This window comes from Doryrhamphus excisus, linkage group LG10, assembly GCF_037039965.1.
Source record: "Doryrhamphus excisus strain RoL-2023G ecotype Guam linkage group LG10, RoL_Dexc_Guam_v1.1, whole genome shotgun sequence".
NCBI classification, from domain to species: Eukaryota; Metazoa; Chordata; class Actinopteri; order Syngnathiformes; family Syngnathidae; genus Doryrhamphus; species Doryrhamphus excisus.
The window spans coordinates 8,033,767-8,047,411 of NC_136366.1; the positions used below are offsets into that span (position 1 = coordinate 8,033,767).

The 13,645-nt window shown below is 42.0% G+C and overlaps 3 protein-coding genes across 3 annotated transcripts; 2 read left to right on the top strand and 1 right to left on the bottom strand.

Annotated features, from left to right (window-relative positions):
• The first annotated feature begins 107 nt into the window (after positions 1 to 107).
• On the top strand, positions 108 to 8,871 carry ciz1a (cdkn1a interacting zinc finger protein 1a). Its single transcript, XM_058065067.2, has 16 exons — positions 108 to 261; positions 623 to 885; positions 1,686 to 1,813; positions 1,888 to 2,114; positions 2,208 to 2,313; positions 3,383 to 3,476; positions 3,565 to 3,656; positions 3,737 to 3,807; positions 4,119 to 4,262; positions 4,342 to 4,472; positions 4,551 to 4,650; positions 5,980 to 6,093; positions 6,173 to 6,304; positions 6,365 to 6,443; positions 6,585 to 6,706; positions 6,922 to 8,871. The coding sequence occupies exons 2-16, from the start codon at positions 689 to 691 to the stop codon at positions 7,258 to 7,260; spliced, it is 2,076 nt and encodes a 691-aa protein (XP_057921050.2). The 5' UTR covers positions 108 to 261; positions 623 to 688; the 3' UTR covers positions 7,261 to 8,871.
• Positions 8,872 to 8,897: 26 nt separating this feature from the next.
• bbln (bublin coiled coil protein) lies at positions 8,898 to 9,928 on the bottom strand. Its single transcript, XM_058065071.2, has 2 exons — positions 9,643 to 9,928; positions 8,898 to 9,282 (listed from the first exon to the last, which is right to left on the bottom strand). The coding sequence occupies exons 1-2, from the start codon at positions 9,719 to 9,721 to the stop codon at positions 9,050 to 9,052; spliced, it is 312 nt and encodes a 103-aa protein (XP_057921054.2). The 5' UTR covers positions 9,722 to 9,928; the 3' UTR covers positions 8,898 to 9,049.
• Positions 9,929 to 10,502: 574 nt separating this feature from the next.
• Positions 10,503 to 12,515, top strand: surf2 (surfeit 2). The gene is made up of 6 exons (XM_058065069.2): positions 10,503 to 10,683; positions 10,802 to 10,953; positions 11,079 to 11,182; positions 11,903 to 12,082; positions 12,160 to 12,287; positions 12,361 to 12,515. The coding sequence occupies exons 1-6, from the start codon at positions 10,609 to 10,611 to the stop codon at positions 12,439 to 12,441; spliced, it is 720 nt and encodes a 239-aa protein (XP_057921052.2). The 5' UTR covers positions 10,503 to 10,608; the 3' UTR covers positions 12,442 to 12,515.
• The last annotated feature ends 1,130 nt before the right edge of the window (positions 12,516 to 13,645 follow it).

The window sequence follows — 13,645 nt, forward strand, 5'->3', positions numbered from 1 at the left end:
TATCCTCTTTATAGCTATACACATTTAGTATCAGTGGAATTAAATTAACTCAAAACGTCTTGAAAAATGAAGATTGGTTTATAATGGCTGCAATTTCAGTTCTACTTTCGACCACTAGAGGCCGACAAAAATCCCCTCAGGGCAAGAAGCGAGTTTGGCTTTCTGTGCAAGTTGCAACCGTAGCTGAAGGAAAATCGTTGATTTGTATGATTTTGGAAGGATAATAAACAATAATCATCGCCTTCCCTGCACATCTGTGAAGTAAGTGGCAATAATAACGTCTGGAAAAGGTCTTTTGTATACGCGCGGAGCTGCGAAGCTAAGAGACTCGGTTTGTCCATTGATAGGTGGCTAATGTAGCTTTGTTTATCTGTGTCATGGCGGTGGTTTTCTCATTTGTTTCGCCGCCTGTTGTTATTTCCTTTTAGTTTTGGGGTGGTGGTGTACTCTTTCTCGGAATAAACAATCCGTTCAGTGGGCTAATGTAACAAATAAACGCAAATCCTAACTTAGCGCTTTGTGTTAGCTCGCAAGCTAACGCTAGCTATCTGTCATTGCGACCTGTTGTGTCCCAAAGCGGTCATTGAAAGTTAGCATTAGCATTAGCTTCTCACCCTTCCAGGTGCCTGCGCCGTCCGTCAGTCGCAACCTGTTGGATGAAAGACGGGGGGGGGCCTTCAACCTCGTAATGTTCAACCCACACATCCACCACCACCAGCAGCAGCAGCAACAACAGCAGTTCCACCAACACTTGCGGCAGCTACAGCAACTTTTCCAGCACCAGCAACCTCCTCCGCCACCGCCACCTCCACCGCCACCGCCGCCTCCTCCAACACAGCCGGCCTCAGCTCATCTTGTCGGCCATCACCACCACCAGACACAGCGGTGAGCGTTCCAACGCGAGGCCGAGGCTTTGCTGAGGCTTAGCTCCGCATTAACTTGATTTTCCCCTACTGTGTTATCAATGAGATCTGCTATAATATTTCAATTTGTATTATATACTTAGGTTATTTTATTCATGAGAAATGTTCATGGTACTGTCACATTTGTAGGTTGTAGTTTCATTTCACAATCAGGAGAACTATGCTGAAATATTACTTAAAATTGCCAAAATATCATAGTTATTTCATACAAAATGAAGCTGAAATGTTGTGAGAAGAAATATCAAAATATATGTTTCAAATAATAATTAAGTCAAAATATTCCAGAAACGTAAATAATTATTTGAGAATAAGTATCAATAAAATCTGCTATAATATTTCAGTTTTTGTTATATACTTAGGTTATTTTATTCATGAGAAATGTTCATGGTACTGTCACATTTGTAGGTTGTAGTTTCATTTCACAATCAGGAGAACTATGCTGAAATATTACTTAAAATAGCCAAAATGAAACTGAAATGAAGCTGAAATGCTATGACAAGAAATATGAAAAAATATGTTTCAATGAATAATTAAGTCAAAATATTCCAGAAAAGTTGTAAATAATGATTTGAGATTAAGTATTGCCAAAAATGGAAACATAAAGATACCTAAGATAAAATATCTTAATGTTAATAGTTTTTTTTCTTTCAATGTACATGTAGTATTGCTTCATAGATACGCCAAAATATTTCACGCAAGTATAATTCAACAAGGTCAACTGTAAAGTTGCTCAAACTCGAGTAACTCTTGTGTTGTTTCCAGAGGCATCCCTGTGCCTCCCCAGACAGCCGCCCCTCCCAGGATGGTCAACCTGTGCCAGGCAACCCAGACCACCCTCATCAGCCCCAATCCCATGCTGCAGGGAGCCTTACTGATGCAACAGATGCAGAGTAAAACAATCGTGCCTGTTTATACAGTACATGACATCTATAGTTGATTAACTTGTGTCTGTCTCTTTCTTTAGGTAACATGCGGGGCTTCGGGATGGTTGGACAGCAGTTCCGTCAGTTCTTCACAGCGTCAAACAGATCGTCCCTACTGGGGCCGGTTCCGATGGGGATGGCCATCAAGTCCCCTCTTATGGGTTTCCCTGCGGCTGCTGCCCGGCCCTTCCACCCGCACCCTCGCTACTACAGTAACACAGCTTCTACCAGCACAGCATGCACCCCTTCTTCGACCGCCACCAGCACGGTAACAACCAAAATGGTCAAGCGTCATACAGTATAGCTGCATGCACTGGTATTCGTATGTGTCAGCATTTTTTGTGTATGTGTCTGTGTGAAGGAGGCTGCTGCTCAACAACAGGACAGGAAGAGGGACAGCGAGGAGATGGCAGGCAACGTTACGGATGACCTTCCGGGAGCGAGCAAGGCTGATGAGACAGAAACGGGTAAATATATATAGTATAATATATAATACAATAAGTCGGAAGGAACTTGTGGCCTTTTTTGTCGATTTTAGTACCTGGCTCACGAGACAAGACGGTAAGTCCTTGAGAAAGTACAACGGATAAAATGTGACTGGGCAAACCCATTTTTTAATTGAACCGAGTCTCTATGTACATCTGTGCAATACTTAGTTTTTTATATTCAGTATAGTTACTCCAGACTCCATTCTCTGTGCAATATCTGATCAACCTCCACGTGCAATATTAAGGCTCTAAATGCAATATATTATGTTCTATGTGAAGTATTTCTATAATGCCTCATATTAACTCACTAGCAAGATCTCAGTGTATAGACTGGTTATATTTCTCATCTCGTTTCTTATTATCTGCATACTGTATTTGTATATAACTGTTGATTTTGTTAATACTTGGGCTGTTCATTCATTCATTTTCTACCGCTTATCCTCACGAGGGTCGCGGGGTGCTGGAGCCTATCCCAGCTGTCTTCGGGCAAGAGGCGGGGTACACCCTGGACTGGTGGCCAGCCAATCACAGGGCACATATAGACAAACAACCATTCACACTCACATTCATACCTATGGACAATTTGGAGTGGCCAATTAACATAGCATGTTTTTGGAATGTGGGAGGAAACCGGAGTACCCGGAGAAAACCCACGCATGCACAGGGAGAACATGCAAACTCCACACAGAGGTGGAATGAACCCTGGTCTTTTAGCTGTGAGGTCTGCGCGCTAACCACTAGACCGCCGTGCCGCCCTACTTGGGTTGTTTATATTGTTTATTTTTCTATATTGTGTATTTTGTACTGCTTAACTGATTCTGTACTCTTGCTGCTGTGCAATGCAAATTTCCCCACTGAGGGACGAATAAAGGCTTATCTTATCTTATCTTATCTTTAACCGAGCCCTGCCATCGCCCACAGAGCTTGTATGACTGACAAGATGTCTCACTCCAACCATTTTTTTTTCTAAATGAGAAATCTTGTCATGTTTCACACGAGATCTCATGACGCCCCAACTTGAAATGTCTTTTTTGCCAATTACTCACAGATGGTCCTGGGGGATTGGTGGAAGGCTCCTCACAGAACTTAGAGGAACAGCTTGACGAACCTGCGGGGAAGAGGCAGAAGATGGAGACGGAGATGTGGGTCATTCTATTGTCGCAGTATTGTACAATTCATGCCCAAAGTCTGCTTGAAGTAATGGAATTGCGTGTGTTTACCGATTTTCAGGTCAGAGGAGCCCCAAGAGCAGCATGTCGGCACCGGTGCAGAAGGCGACGTTCTTTCATCAGAGGGTAACACGGAAGGCAAAGAGCCCGAAGGTAAAAAAAAAAAACAAAAAAAATACATATATTTTGGACTAAAATGAGCGAGGTCCTGAAGCGCACCTTTGTGGTCCTAGACTGCACCCAACTGGATGAAGGAGGCCCGACTGATGCTGGTGAGGGTCTGGAAGAGAGCCATTCCGCTGAGGTGGGTAGGGCCTTCCACAACTATCACATTTGGTACTAAACCGCACGTGTGCATATTTCCCTACAAAGCGTAGCCTTGTGCACGCTACACTCCTCCATGCTATTCCACTTCCTCCTTGCTGCTGAGTATTTTTACCTGCAAAAGATCCATGCCGAGCTTGTTTCAAATGCATTTCTGCCACCTTGTGGACGTTTTCATGGCTGAAAACTCATCTCAAAGTGACCTGAACAGATTTGGTTTGACTTTGGAGGTTATCCACATGTATGTACAGTATCTTATGTATGTTATTAATATGCAATATTGTTTTGTAGGTGTACAGCTGCTCCAGAATGCAGGCTGATGACACAAATGACCCCGTGGCATCGACGGACAAACAAGACGCAGAGGCTAGTGTTGCAGAGGGCGCCAACAAGTTCTACTGCTACCTCTGCACCATCACCTGCCACAGTCAGGAAGTAGGGCAAATCGTGACAAATCCCACATACTCACTTAGCATCTTCTTTTTCTTTAACTGTCTCTTTGTCTTAATAAAAGAACTTCCGGAGTCACATGAACAGCGTTTCCCACCAGCAGAGGATGATGGAGATTCAGCACATGAGCAACGCCTGCCTGGTCACCTTGCTGCCGCGAGTGCACGAGTCCCTACAGGGGACCAGCAAAGACAGGTATGTCTTTAAACCTCTGAACAAGCGGGACAAGAGAACGAGACGATCTTTACTGATACTGACTTTTTTTTCTTGAAGCCAAAGTGAGAAGAAAGCAGACACGCAGCGTTGGTGTGTCACCTGTCGCTCTCACTACTCCACCAGCGTCGCTGACCATCGACACACAGAGGAGCACAAAGTAACTTTCTTTGGTTATCATACATTTACCATCCAGAGCGTCCCAGTGCTTCGAGTTCTGAGCTAAATGGAGAAATAATAATATAATATAATTTAAAAAACATCAAGTATGTAAATAAAACATTTATTACAATGTATACAGTCCCTCGCTACATTGCGGTTCAAACAAAAACTGTTAGTAACGACCGTTTCATGGCCTATTATTAGTCAACAAAAATACATGTTTTAGCAAATTTGATGTATTATTGGCCTAATTGAAGCATTTCCAAGCATAACAATATTCTAAATAACCTAACATACAAATAGCGTAGTGTCATCATCGGCCCGATTTCATTATTTTAGATTGATCTCACAACAGGCACAATAATAACATTCATTCATTTTCTACCGCTTTTTCCTCACGAGGGTCGCGGGGGTGCTGGAGCCTATCCCAGCTGTCTTCGGGCGACTGGTCGCCAGCCAATCACAGGGCACATATAGACAAACAACCATTCACACTCACATTCATACCTATGGACAATTTGGAATCGCCAATTAACCTAGCATGTTTTTGGAATGTGGGAGGAACAATAATAACATAATAATAATAATAATAATAATAATAATAGTCATTATCATCAGTCATAACTCTAACTTCACACGTATGGAAGACATTTATTGAAACACACACCAGCAGGAGTCTTATCCATACCTAAAATGGGCATATTGTCTATTATTATTTGTACTATATTGGGTAATAGAAGTGTAAAGGTGATCAGCTCGATGGAGCTTAATTTGTGCCCCCTGCTGGTTGTTTTAGGTCAGACAACAACACAGCATAACCTCATTAATCGGAATGAACATGGGTGTAGGATGGAGAAGCCCCCCTAATGGTAGTACTAGGGACTATATGCATTATAGTAATATTATTTATTTACAATATAAGTCCTGGCTGCACGCGCAGACATCGCAGCCTGGAGACCAGAGTTCAATTCCACCCTCGGCCATCTCTGTGTGGAGTTTGCGTGTTCTCCCCGTGCACGTGTGGGTTTTCTCCGGGTACTCCGGTTTCCTCCCACATTCCAAAAACATGCTAGGTTAATTGGCCACTCCAAATTGTCCATAGGTATGAATGTGAGTGTGAATGGTTGTTTGTCTATATGTGCCCTGTGATTGGCTGGTGACCAGTCCAGGGTGTACCCCGCCTCTTGCCCGAAGACAGCTGGGATAGGCTCGTGAAGTGTGATGTACCTTTAGTTAAACAGATGAATGTGTTTTAGTGATATAGTATAGTGCACCCACACCCACACCCACTATGGTAATGTGTCATTCCCTGTTCTTCCCTGTGCAGCTTGCAAATAGAGCAGCTGTCTCATCCTGCAGCGTCTGCAAGAAACACTTCAGGACCTCAAAGCTATTTGTGGCGCACTTGCAGTCCCAGGAACACCGGCAGGAATTAAAGACGGTATCTTGAGGGCTTTCCTCACGTAAAAGGGGGGGGGGGCAAAACCTTTTCATTGTGATTAACATGCCCCGTTCACCAGCTTCAGGAAAAGGAGGCCTCTGACACGGCATCCACACCGACGGATTTGGATGGCTTTCAGTTTGAGGAAGAGGACGAGAAGGACAGTGAGGACATGCAGAGCTGGAATGACGAAGACTCACTGGAGAACCAGGTTGGAGCTGATGATACCAGCTGAAAGCTCACTTCTGATAACATGCTTCCTGTGGTTTAGGATGGTTGGAGCTCCAACAGAGAGGTGACGCTGAAGGACCTGACCAGTGATGAGCAGTATGATCCGGACACTCTTTATGGTAGGATTTGGAATCTACTGCCACAGTAAAATACTTCAAGTATGAAGTACAACATTGCGGCTTTATGGCACCCACTGTAGCGGAGACTTGTGACCTTTATTTTGAAACAATATTTACATTGTACTGCAATGATTTCTGCAGGTTCAAGCTTCTTCGTGCCAGTGGCCGGTTTCATCTGCAAAATCTGCAAAGAGTTCTACCATTTTGACTCCCCGGCGTTGCACTCGCACTGCAAGTCCTTGAAGCACTTTGAGAACCTCAAGGTAGGTTTGTCGGGTTTCTACGGCTAATAGAACCCAAACAGAAGCTTTAAATTATGCATGCACAGCATATTTGACTCTGGGTTCTGGGTTCGCTGGCCACTTCCTGGTTCAAGGTGGACCAGGATCTTTAATTGGCCTCTGGGTTTGTGCCAATCTGTTCCCCTCTGGTAGGGACTGTGATACAAATAAAACATGTTTGTACTGTCTGTCCTCAGAGACATAAAGAAAAGTGTGACAGCAATGGATCCCTCGCTGATAACAACCACAGGTCTACAACGGAAGAAACCGCAGACTGCCCAGGAGAGAACTCCGCCTCCAGCGATGCAGGGTTTGCAGCAAACATTGAAAGTGAAGAACACCAGGACAACGCAGAAGAACCTGGACCAACCTCACAGGACTTCATCAGTGGTAGCACGGAGCTCTGCGAGCCCACTGAGGACCCCAATGAAGAGGAAGAAGAGGAGCCGGGCGCTACCGCTTTACCGGGAAATAACAACAAGACGGGGTCGCCCAACACCAGACGGCGGTCCAGGAGGGCCGTAAAGAGAAACTGAGGGACCGATGAGACATGTGTGTGTGTGTGTGTCTTTGTGCGACAAGGTGCTGCATGGGCCCAGGAGTGACCATCCCCCCACCTCCCTCAGCTGCCATTTAAATATCCCATCCATTGCACGTATATGAGAAGAAGCAGTTCCAGGCTTTCACGGACAGATAGTGGCATGCCGACGGGCCTCGGGTTTGACACCAGTGTTGGAGATGGCCAACGCCCAATGACACAGTATTTATTAAATGTTGATGCATTTCATAATGTTCTTTTTAATAGAGTTGAACTCCCAAGATTTCAAATTATTTGTTCTTTTCTTGTTTTTTTTTTTTTACGTGGTCATGGCCCAACAAAGCATGTACTGTATCTTCCAACTTCCACATCTCCCAAAAAATATAAGTTTGAGTTCTTACCCAAAATGCAAAAAAAAAAAATTGTTTTTTAAACGTTTATCACAAAATGTGGAGATTATTGCTGTGTTATTTTGTCAACAAAAAATTCTGAGATTTTATTTTTATTATCATCATCCAAATTACAAGTCAGCATCATATTTGTTATCACATTTGGAGATGAGTACATGCTTTTTGATAATTTCTCATATTTGCTGTCCAAACAAAAAGCATGTATCTGCAAATTTGATGTTTTTTTTCATTCTGATCCAAAATACAAAGATTATATTTATTTTTTTAATTACAAAATTTGGAGATACATGCTTAATGTCGTTTCTTCTGTCATGTGGTCGCTGTTCACAAAAAGCATATATTTCCAAATTGTGTGTTTGTAATTTTATCAAAATACAAAAAACTACTTTCAGATGAAACAAAATGGATCTACATGCTATTTGTTGAACTACGACAATGATGAGGAAATCACAGTGCATTTTGAAGTATTGCGAACATCTTGCTTGAAGTGTACGATATTCTAACTGGAGTAGTACACTGAAATATGTGAAGTACACACTTATGCAGTAGTGCTGCGAGCAGGTCGATGCATCATTTCGAGGTATCACAGGTCAGATTCTGACTTCGGCGTGAGCGCCACTGAATGGCGAGTCTTATTCGACTGCCGTTCGGGAGTGTAAGGGCATTTCCTGAAAGGGGGCAGGGTGATGTTTGACTGACAAGGATGTCAATCATAAGTCCTCACTGCACTTGAATTGTTGATAATAGTTCTTGTCCGGGGGAGCAGTTTGAGCTGTCCGAGGCTGCTGCTCATTTTTTTTATGTCTGGACCATCAGTGAACTGTGATGTCACTTTCTATTTGATGGGGGAGGGGGGATTAAAGCAGTTTATTTTTTGTCTTCACTGGAGAAAGTTAGCTTATCTTGCATTGTAGATGTTAACACATTTCATACTTTTTGGTTATTTGCTCACATGTAGCAAAGCTTGTCATGATCAGCACTTTTTTTTTTCATAGTATCCACCGGGAGCCGGTAAAGATCTTTAAAACTATACATTGTAGCCCTAAAGTTAGTTTTTATTGTGTTTTTATTCAGCTACTGACAAAACTGAAATCAAGACACGTGGTGTTTTCTAAAATGCTGGAAGTTTAATGTATTTTTGGATGTTTCATTTCTCTTTTCCTGCAACATTTTAATTTCTATTAAAATGTCTGACAATTTCCACGGCAAACAGTCACTTTTTGGGTTGCATTTCTTAAACCACCGGGTTATATAAATAAACATTACAACATTGACCAGAGCTACAGTTTATATGACTTACAGAAACAATGCACATTTAAGACTCGTGTGCAAAATCCCAGGCAGCAGCCTAAGAAATTATGTTATGTAAGGTGCACATTAACATGTCTCTTTATTGTGGTCCACCTGGGTATCTGTTGATGAGTCGCCACCGTACCCTGACCGGTGGTCCTCCTCCTCCTTGGCGAGCATCTGAGCCCTAAACTCCAGCCGGGCTTGCCGATTAGACTCCAGGAGTTCATGCATTTTGCCGTTGAGCGCATCATTTTTCTCCTCCAGGTCGTCAAGGTAAGAGTTGATCTGGTCGAGCATGGAGTTGATGGCTACAAACTCTGCAGAGAAAGTAATAGGAACCATGTTCACACACAGTAGATGACAGAAGCGCTCGACTGTCAGGAGTATCTACAGTCAGTCTAAGTGACAGGGGTGTTGTGCTCAAAGATCATCTACTGTGTGACAAGCTAGTTCTGTGTTTTTTAAGGAATCTGCTTCAGTTTTTAACTTAACTTGAGGGCCCTTCCGATGTCCTTCCCGTACTAGCATTGGGCCCGCGGGCCACCAGTTGAAAAACCCATTTATGCTCTAAGTCAGCCTCAGGTGACTTTTTTTTTTTTAAACCAAAAGTAATATAGCAGAGACATATGTAATCTAAGCGGTACCATCACTACACAGCCCAAAATGTCGTCACTTACCTTCATCAGTGAATTCATCTCCATCCTCAATGATGCCATCATCAATGGAGATATCAGGATCTCCATTGGGTCCAGACATTGTATGAATATAATTCAGCACTGAGATTATTTACCAGCAGTTAGCTTCGGTTTATTACTCCTTCCAAAATGCACAACACACGACCATTTGCATTTCAATAACTATAAGTTGTAACAAATCATGAAAATATGTTAACTATAAAGCTGAGACTGTTAGCGTAACCCACTGCTGGCAAGTTGGCAAATGGGGCAAGTAAACAGGGGATTATGGGAACATTGTGGGCGTAGCTTACAAAGATCGTTAAATTTGAAAGACTGTCAACTCGTAAATTATGTGCGGTTATGTTGAGCAAAAGTGACCTACTTACATCAGTGATATGTTGTTATTTTACTGGAATAAAATGTGTTTCGTTCCACTTTATCATTATATATCCCTGTGCATCCATTGTTGCTCTCTGTTTCTGAAATAATTAACAGAGTGGCCACTCTGTTGCGTATTATCACATCATATGACTTGGCTTGTACTGTCACATGACTAAGAATGCGGAAATGATCTGTTTTTTTAAAGTTATGTTTTTACAGTGGCACATCAATAATTAGTCTACACGCCCGTTTAGGAGTATGATTAGTGAATTGTTAGCACAATTTTATATATAAATAATATATTATTAATTTCGAGAGCTAATTTTAACACAGTAAGCACGGTTTAATTGCCACACTCGAAACCCCAATCGCCCACCTATTATTCTCTGATTTACTCACAGCATAAATACAATACCTAAGTGCAAATTTAGGTGAATGATTTATTGTGGGAGGGAAATGCGATTGCCATCAATGTCGCCTTTTTATGACGTCACTAGCGACGGAGACGGTCCACATGTGAAAACTGCAAGGGTTTGGCCAAAAAATCAACATAACATACTGTCCGTGTCATTTTGTTTTACAGCAATGGATGCACTACCGGCAGACGTCAAGGCTTTCCTCCTCAATCACCCTTTCCTTGAGCTGACCGACGGCCAAAAGGTTAGCGGGCACGTCACGAAAACATGCAGTTCAATGTGATGCTAGCAGTCGCGTTGCTAACGCGATGTGATGGCTGTCAAACGTGTGCAGCCTGAATAAACGCTTGCTCCTGTTTAAGATCAAGTGCACGCTGAACGGCCATGAGTTTCCATGTAACCTGGCAGAGCTGCAGAATTTCATCAAAGGGAAGAAATATCAGAAACTGAGCTCCCAAGCGGAGTTTAACTACAGCCAGTATGAGCCACACATCGTGCCAAGCTCGAAACAACCGTAAGAACACTTTTGTTTATTATTATTATTATTACTGATGGTCTGCTGTGTCCTTTATCAGTTTGTTGACAACGATTGTACAAGAAAGCATAAGACTGCATTTTTTCCTGATTGTTGTCTTGCAGCAATCAGCTCTTCTGCAAGCTGACCCTCAGACACCTCAACCGACAGCCACAGCATGTTTTAAAACACGTCAATGGGAAACGCTACAAGAAGGCCCTCGCCAAATGTTAGTAGGCTACGACTCATCTCCACGCACGCTCATCTTTGCTGGTTCTGACATGATTTTAAATTGGTAAAATTATGTTAATTTTGTGCAATTTGGGAGAAAAGCAAAGAAAATATGCCTAGATTTGTACTTTCATTTCAAAAAATGGCTTGAAAATACAGATTGTCTGTTCCAGGGTCAAACTGTGGCCATCATAGAAACTTAAAAGTAACACTTTAATGTTCCTAATGGGTCAAACAAGCATGAAAGCCCGTTAGGCCCTGTTAATATTAAATAAAATAGTCCCAACTTTATTGACAAGTTACTTTCATTTCAAAAGATGGCTTAAAAATACAGATCGTCTGTTCCAGGGTCAAACTGCGGCCATCATAGAAACTTAAAAGTAACACTTTAATGTTCCTAATGGGTCATACAAGTATGAAAACCTGTTAGGCCCTGTTAATATTAAATAAAATAGTCACAAAAGGTGATTTGTGTCACAGATGTGCCTCTTGCATTTCTAATTGTAATGTTATACAATGTTCAAAGTGAACCACTGTTCATAATAAACAGTCAAGAAAACTAATGATGATAATAATTAGAAAAAAAAAATCCCATATGAAATACTGGAAATAGAATTTTTTTTTTTTTTTACAATTTTAGTTGAATCGTCAACTGTACGTATCATATGCCTATGAAAGTCATATTTACTAGAATTTGATGGCTTATTTCGAACCTTAGATGAGGAATGTGTGAAGCAGGGGATCAAATTCATTCCCATCAGTCTCCAGCACAAAAGGCCAAAGTGTACAGATGACGACGTCTCCCCGGGGCGCACCTCCAAACACGGCGCGTGGGAGCCGCCTTCCAGCGACAAAGATTGCAGCGATTCGGAAGACAGCATGAGTGACCTCTACCCCCGTCAGTCCTTCCTCTCTGTATTTGTTTCTGTATTTGTACAAGGCTTTATTTAAAATGTAAGCGTGTTTCCGCCACAGAATGTATGTTCCCGTTGAAGAACTCCGCAGAGGAAAACATGGAAGCGAATGAAGATGACTTCCAAACAGATGAAGGTGAAGAGATGGAGATGGAGGTGGACACACAGGCGGTGCAGAAACGTAAAAAGGTCTGTAGGATTCAAATTTCACCTACGTGAGCTACGACACGTGTTCTAGTTAAGAAACATCTCCATCTTCTAGGTCCAGGGTGGCGGCTTCCAGAAGAAATTCAAGTGGAAAGGCCAGAATAAGAAATCAGCAAAAGTCCAGAATGGAAAGTAAAAGATTCCTAACTTTAGAGGTTTGGTTGTCTTGTTGCACATTTTGTGATGAAAATACAGAACAGTTTGCAAAAATGTGCCGTGTAACAATTATTCAACCATTAATTGAAATTGTTGCCATACAATCTATAATTTTTTCAACTGTAAAAATAGAAAAGCTTGTTTTGATTAATCGAATAATTGATTAGGCCCTCGAGTCCAAGGTCTAGACCAGGGGTCAGCAACCTGCGGCTCCAGAGCTGCATGTGGCTCTTCAGCGTCTTTATTGTGGCTCCCTTTGCGATGCTTGAATATTTTTAACACCCGAGTGGGGAAAATGCACGTCTTTTGTAATGAGTTTTAAAAAATCCAACTTTGTCTGAGACCATGAATGCATCCTGAGTGAGTTCTGACTGCTATCCAGTTCAGTACATGAAGAAAAACAAGTAATACTTACCTACAAATCTAAAAAATAAATTCGAGATAATTTAAAAACAGCGGCATGGGAACTTGTTTTTACGTTTACAGTAGTTTACACATACATTTATGTAAGTTTATCTCCAAAACTAGCAAGAGTACTCCAACTCGTCTTTTCTTATCTGAACTACTTTGATACCCCCAAATTCCCTCCAATGTTGTTTTAAACATACTATATGTTTTGCGGCTCCAGGCTATTTTTCTTCAGTGGGCATTGGGTAAAATGGCTCTTTTCATAGTAAAGGTTGCCGACCCCTGGTCTAGACGGATCAAATCGATATGAACCACACAGTCAGAGGTTTGGTCTGCAACATATCAGAAAAGAAGCAAAAATTTTCATCGCTGTTTCCCGCATTCAAAGCTGAGGTGTGTGGAAAATCTCCTTTGGCCTAAAACACATTTAAGTTTAGCAGAAATACGTTGGAGGCAAACTGGTTGGCTCACTGGCATGCTGGGGTCCCTAAGAGTTGCAATGAAGCGGTCCAGGCAATACAGGCCCTTTTATTTACTTGGTATCGGACCATACCAAAATATTATCTCCCACCTCTAGTGACTGTAGACTTTAACCTAGGTTCCCCAAGTGTTGTAACTTAGTCATTAAACATTCCACTACAATTTGGTATTAAATTATTATGCAGACCATAACCACAGCCATCATGATTGGACAAAAAATGTGCTCAAATGGAAGCTATAAACATTCCACTTCAATTTGGCATTAAATTATTATGCAAACCATAAACATAGCCATC

Bases quoted from the DNA above. Each gene is read 5' to 3' on its own strand.
- ciz1a (XM_058065067.2), top strand. From the start codon at position 689: ATGTTCAACCCACACATCCACCACCACCAGCAGCAGCAGCAACAACAG. The intron at 3,808-4,118 runs GTGGGTAGGGCC...ATTGTTTTGTAG, and splicing joins AAGAGAGCCATTCCGCTGAG to GTGTACAGCTGCTCCAGAAT. The intron at 6,444-6,584 runs GTAGGATTTGGA...TGATTTCTGCAG, and splicing joins TGATCCGGACACTCTTTATG to GTTCAAGCTTCTTCGTGCCA.
- surf2 (XM_058065069.2), top strand. From the start codon at position 10,609: ATGGATGCACTACCGGCAGACGTCAAGGCTTTCCTCCTCAATCACCCT. The intron at 10,954-11,078 runs GTAAGAACACTT...GTTGTCTTGCAG, and splicing joins GTGCCAAGCTCGAAACAACC to CAATCAGCTCTTCTGCAAGC. The intron at 12,083-12,159 runs GTCAGTCCTTCC...TTTCCGCCACAG, and splicing joins CATGAGTGACCTCTACCCCC to AATGTATGTTCCCGTTGAAG.
- bbln (XM_058065071.2), bottom strand. From the start codon at position 9,721: ATGTCTGGACCCAATGGAGATCCTGATATCTCCATTGATGATGGCATC. The intron at 9,283-9,642 runs GTAAGTGACGAC...CTTTCTCTGCAG, and splicing joins AGATGAATTCACTGATGAAG to AGTTTGTAGCCATCAACTCC.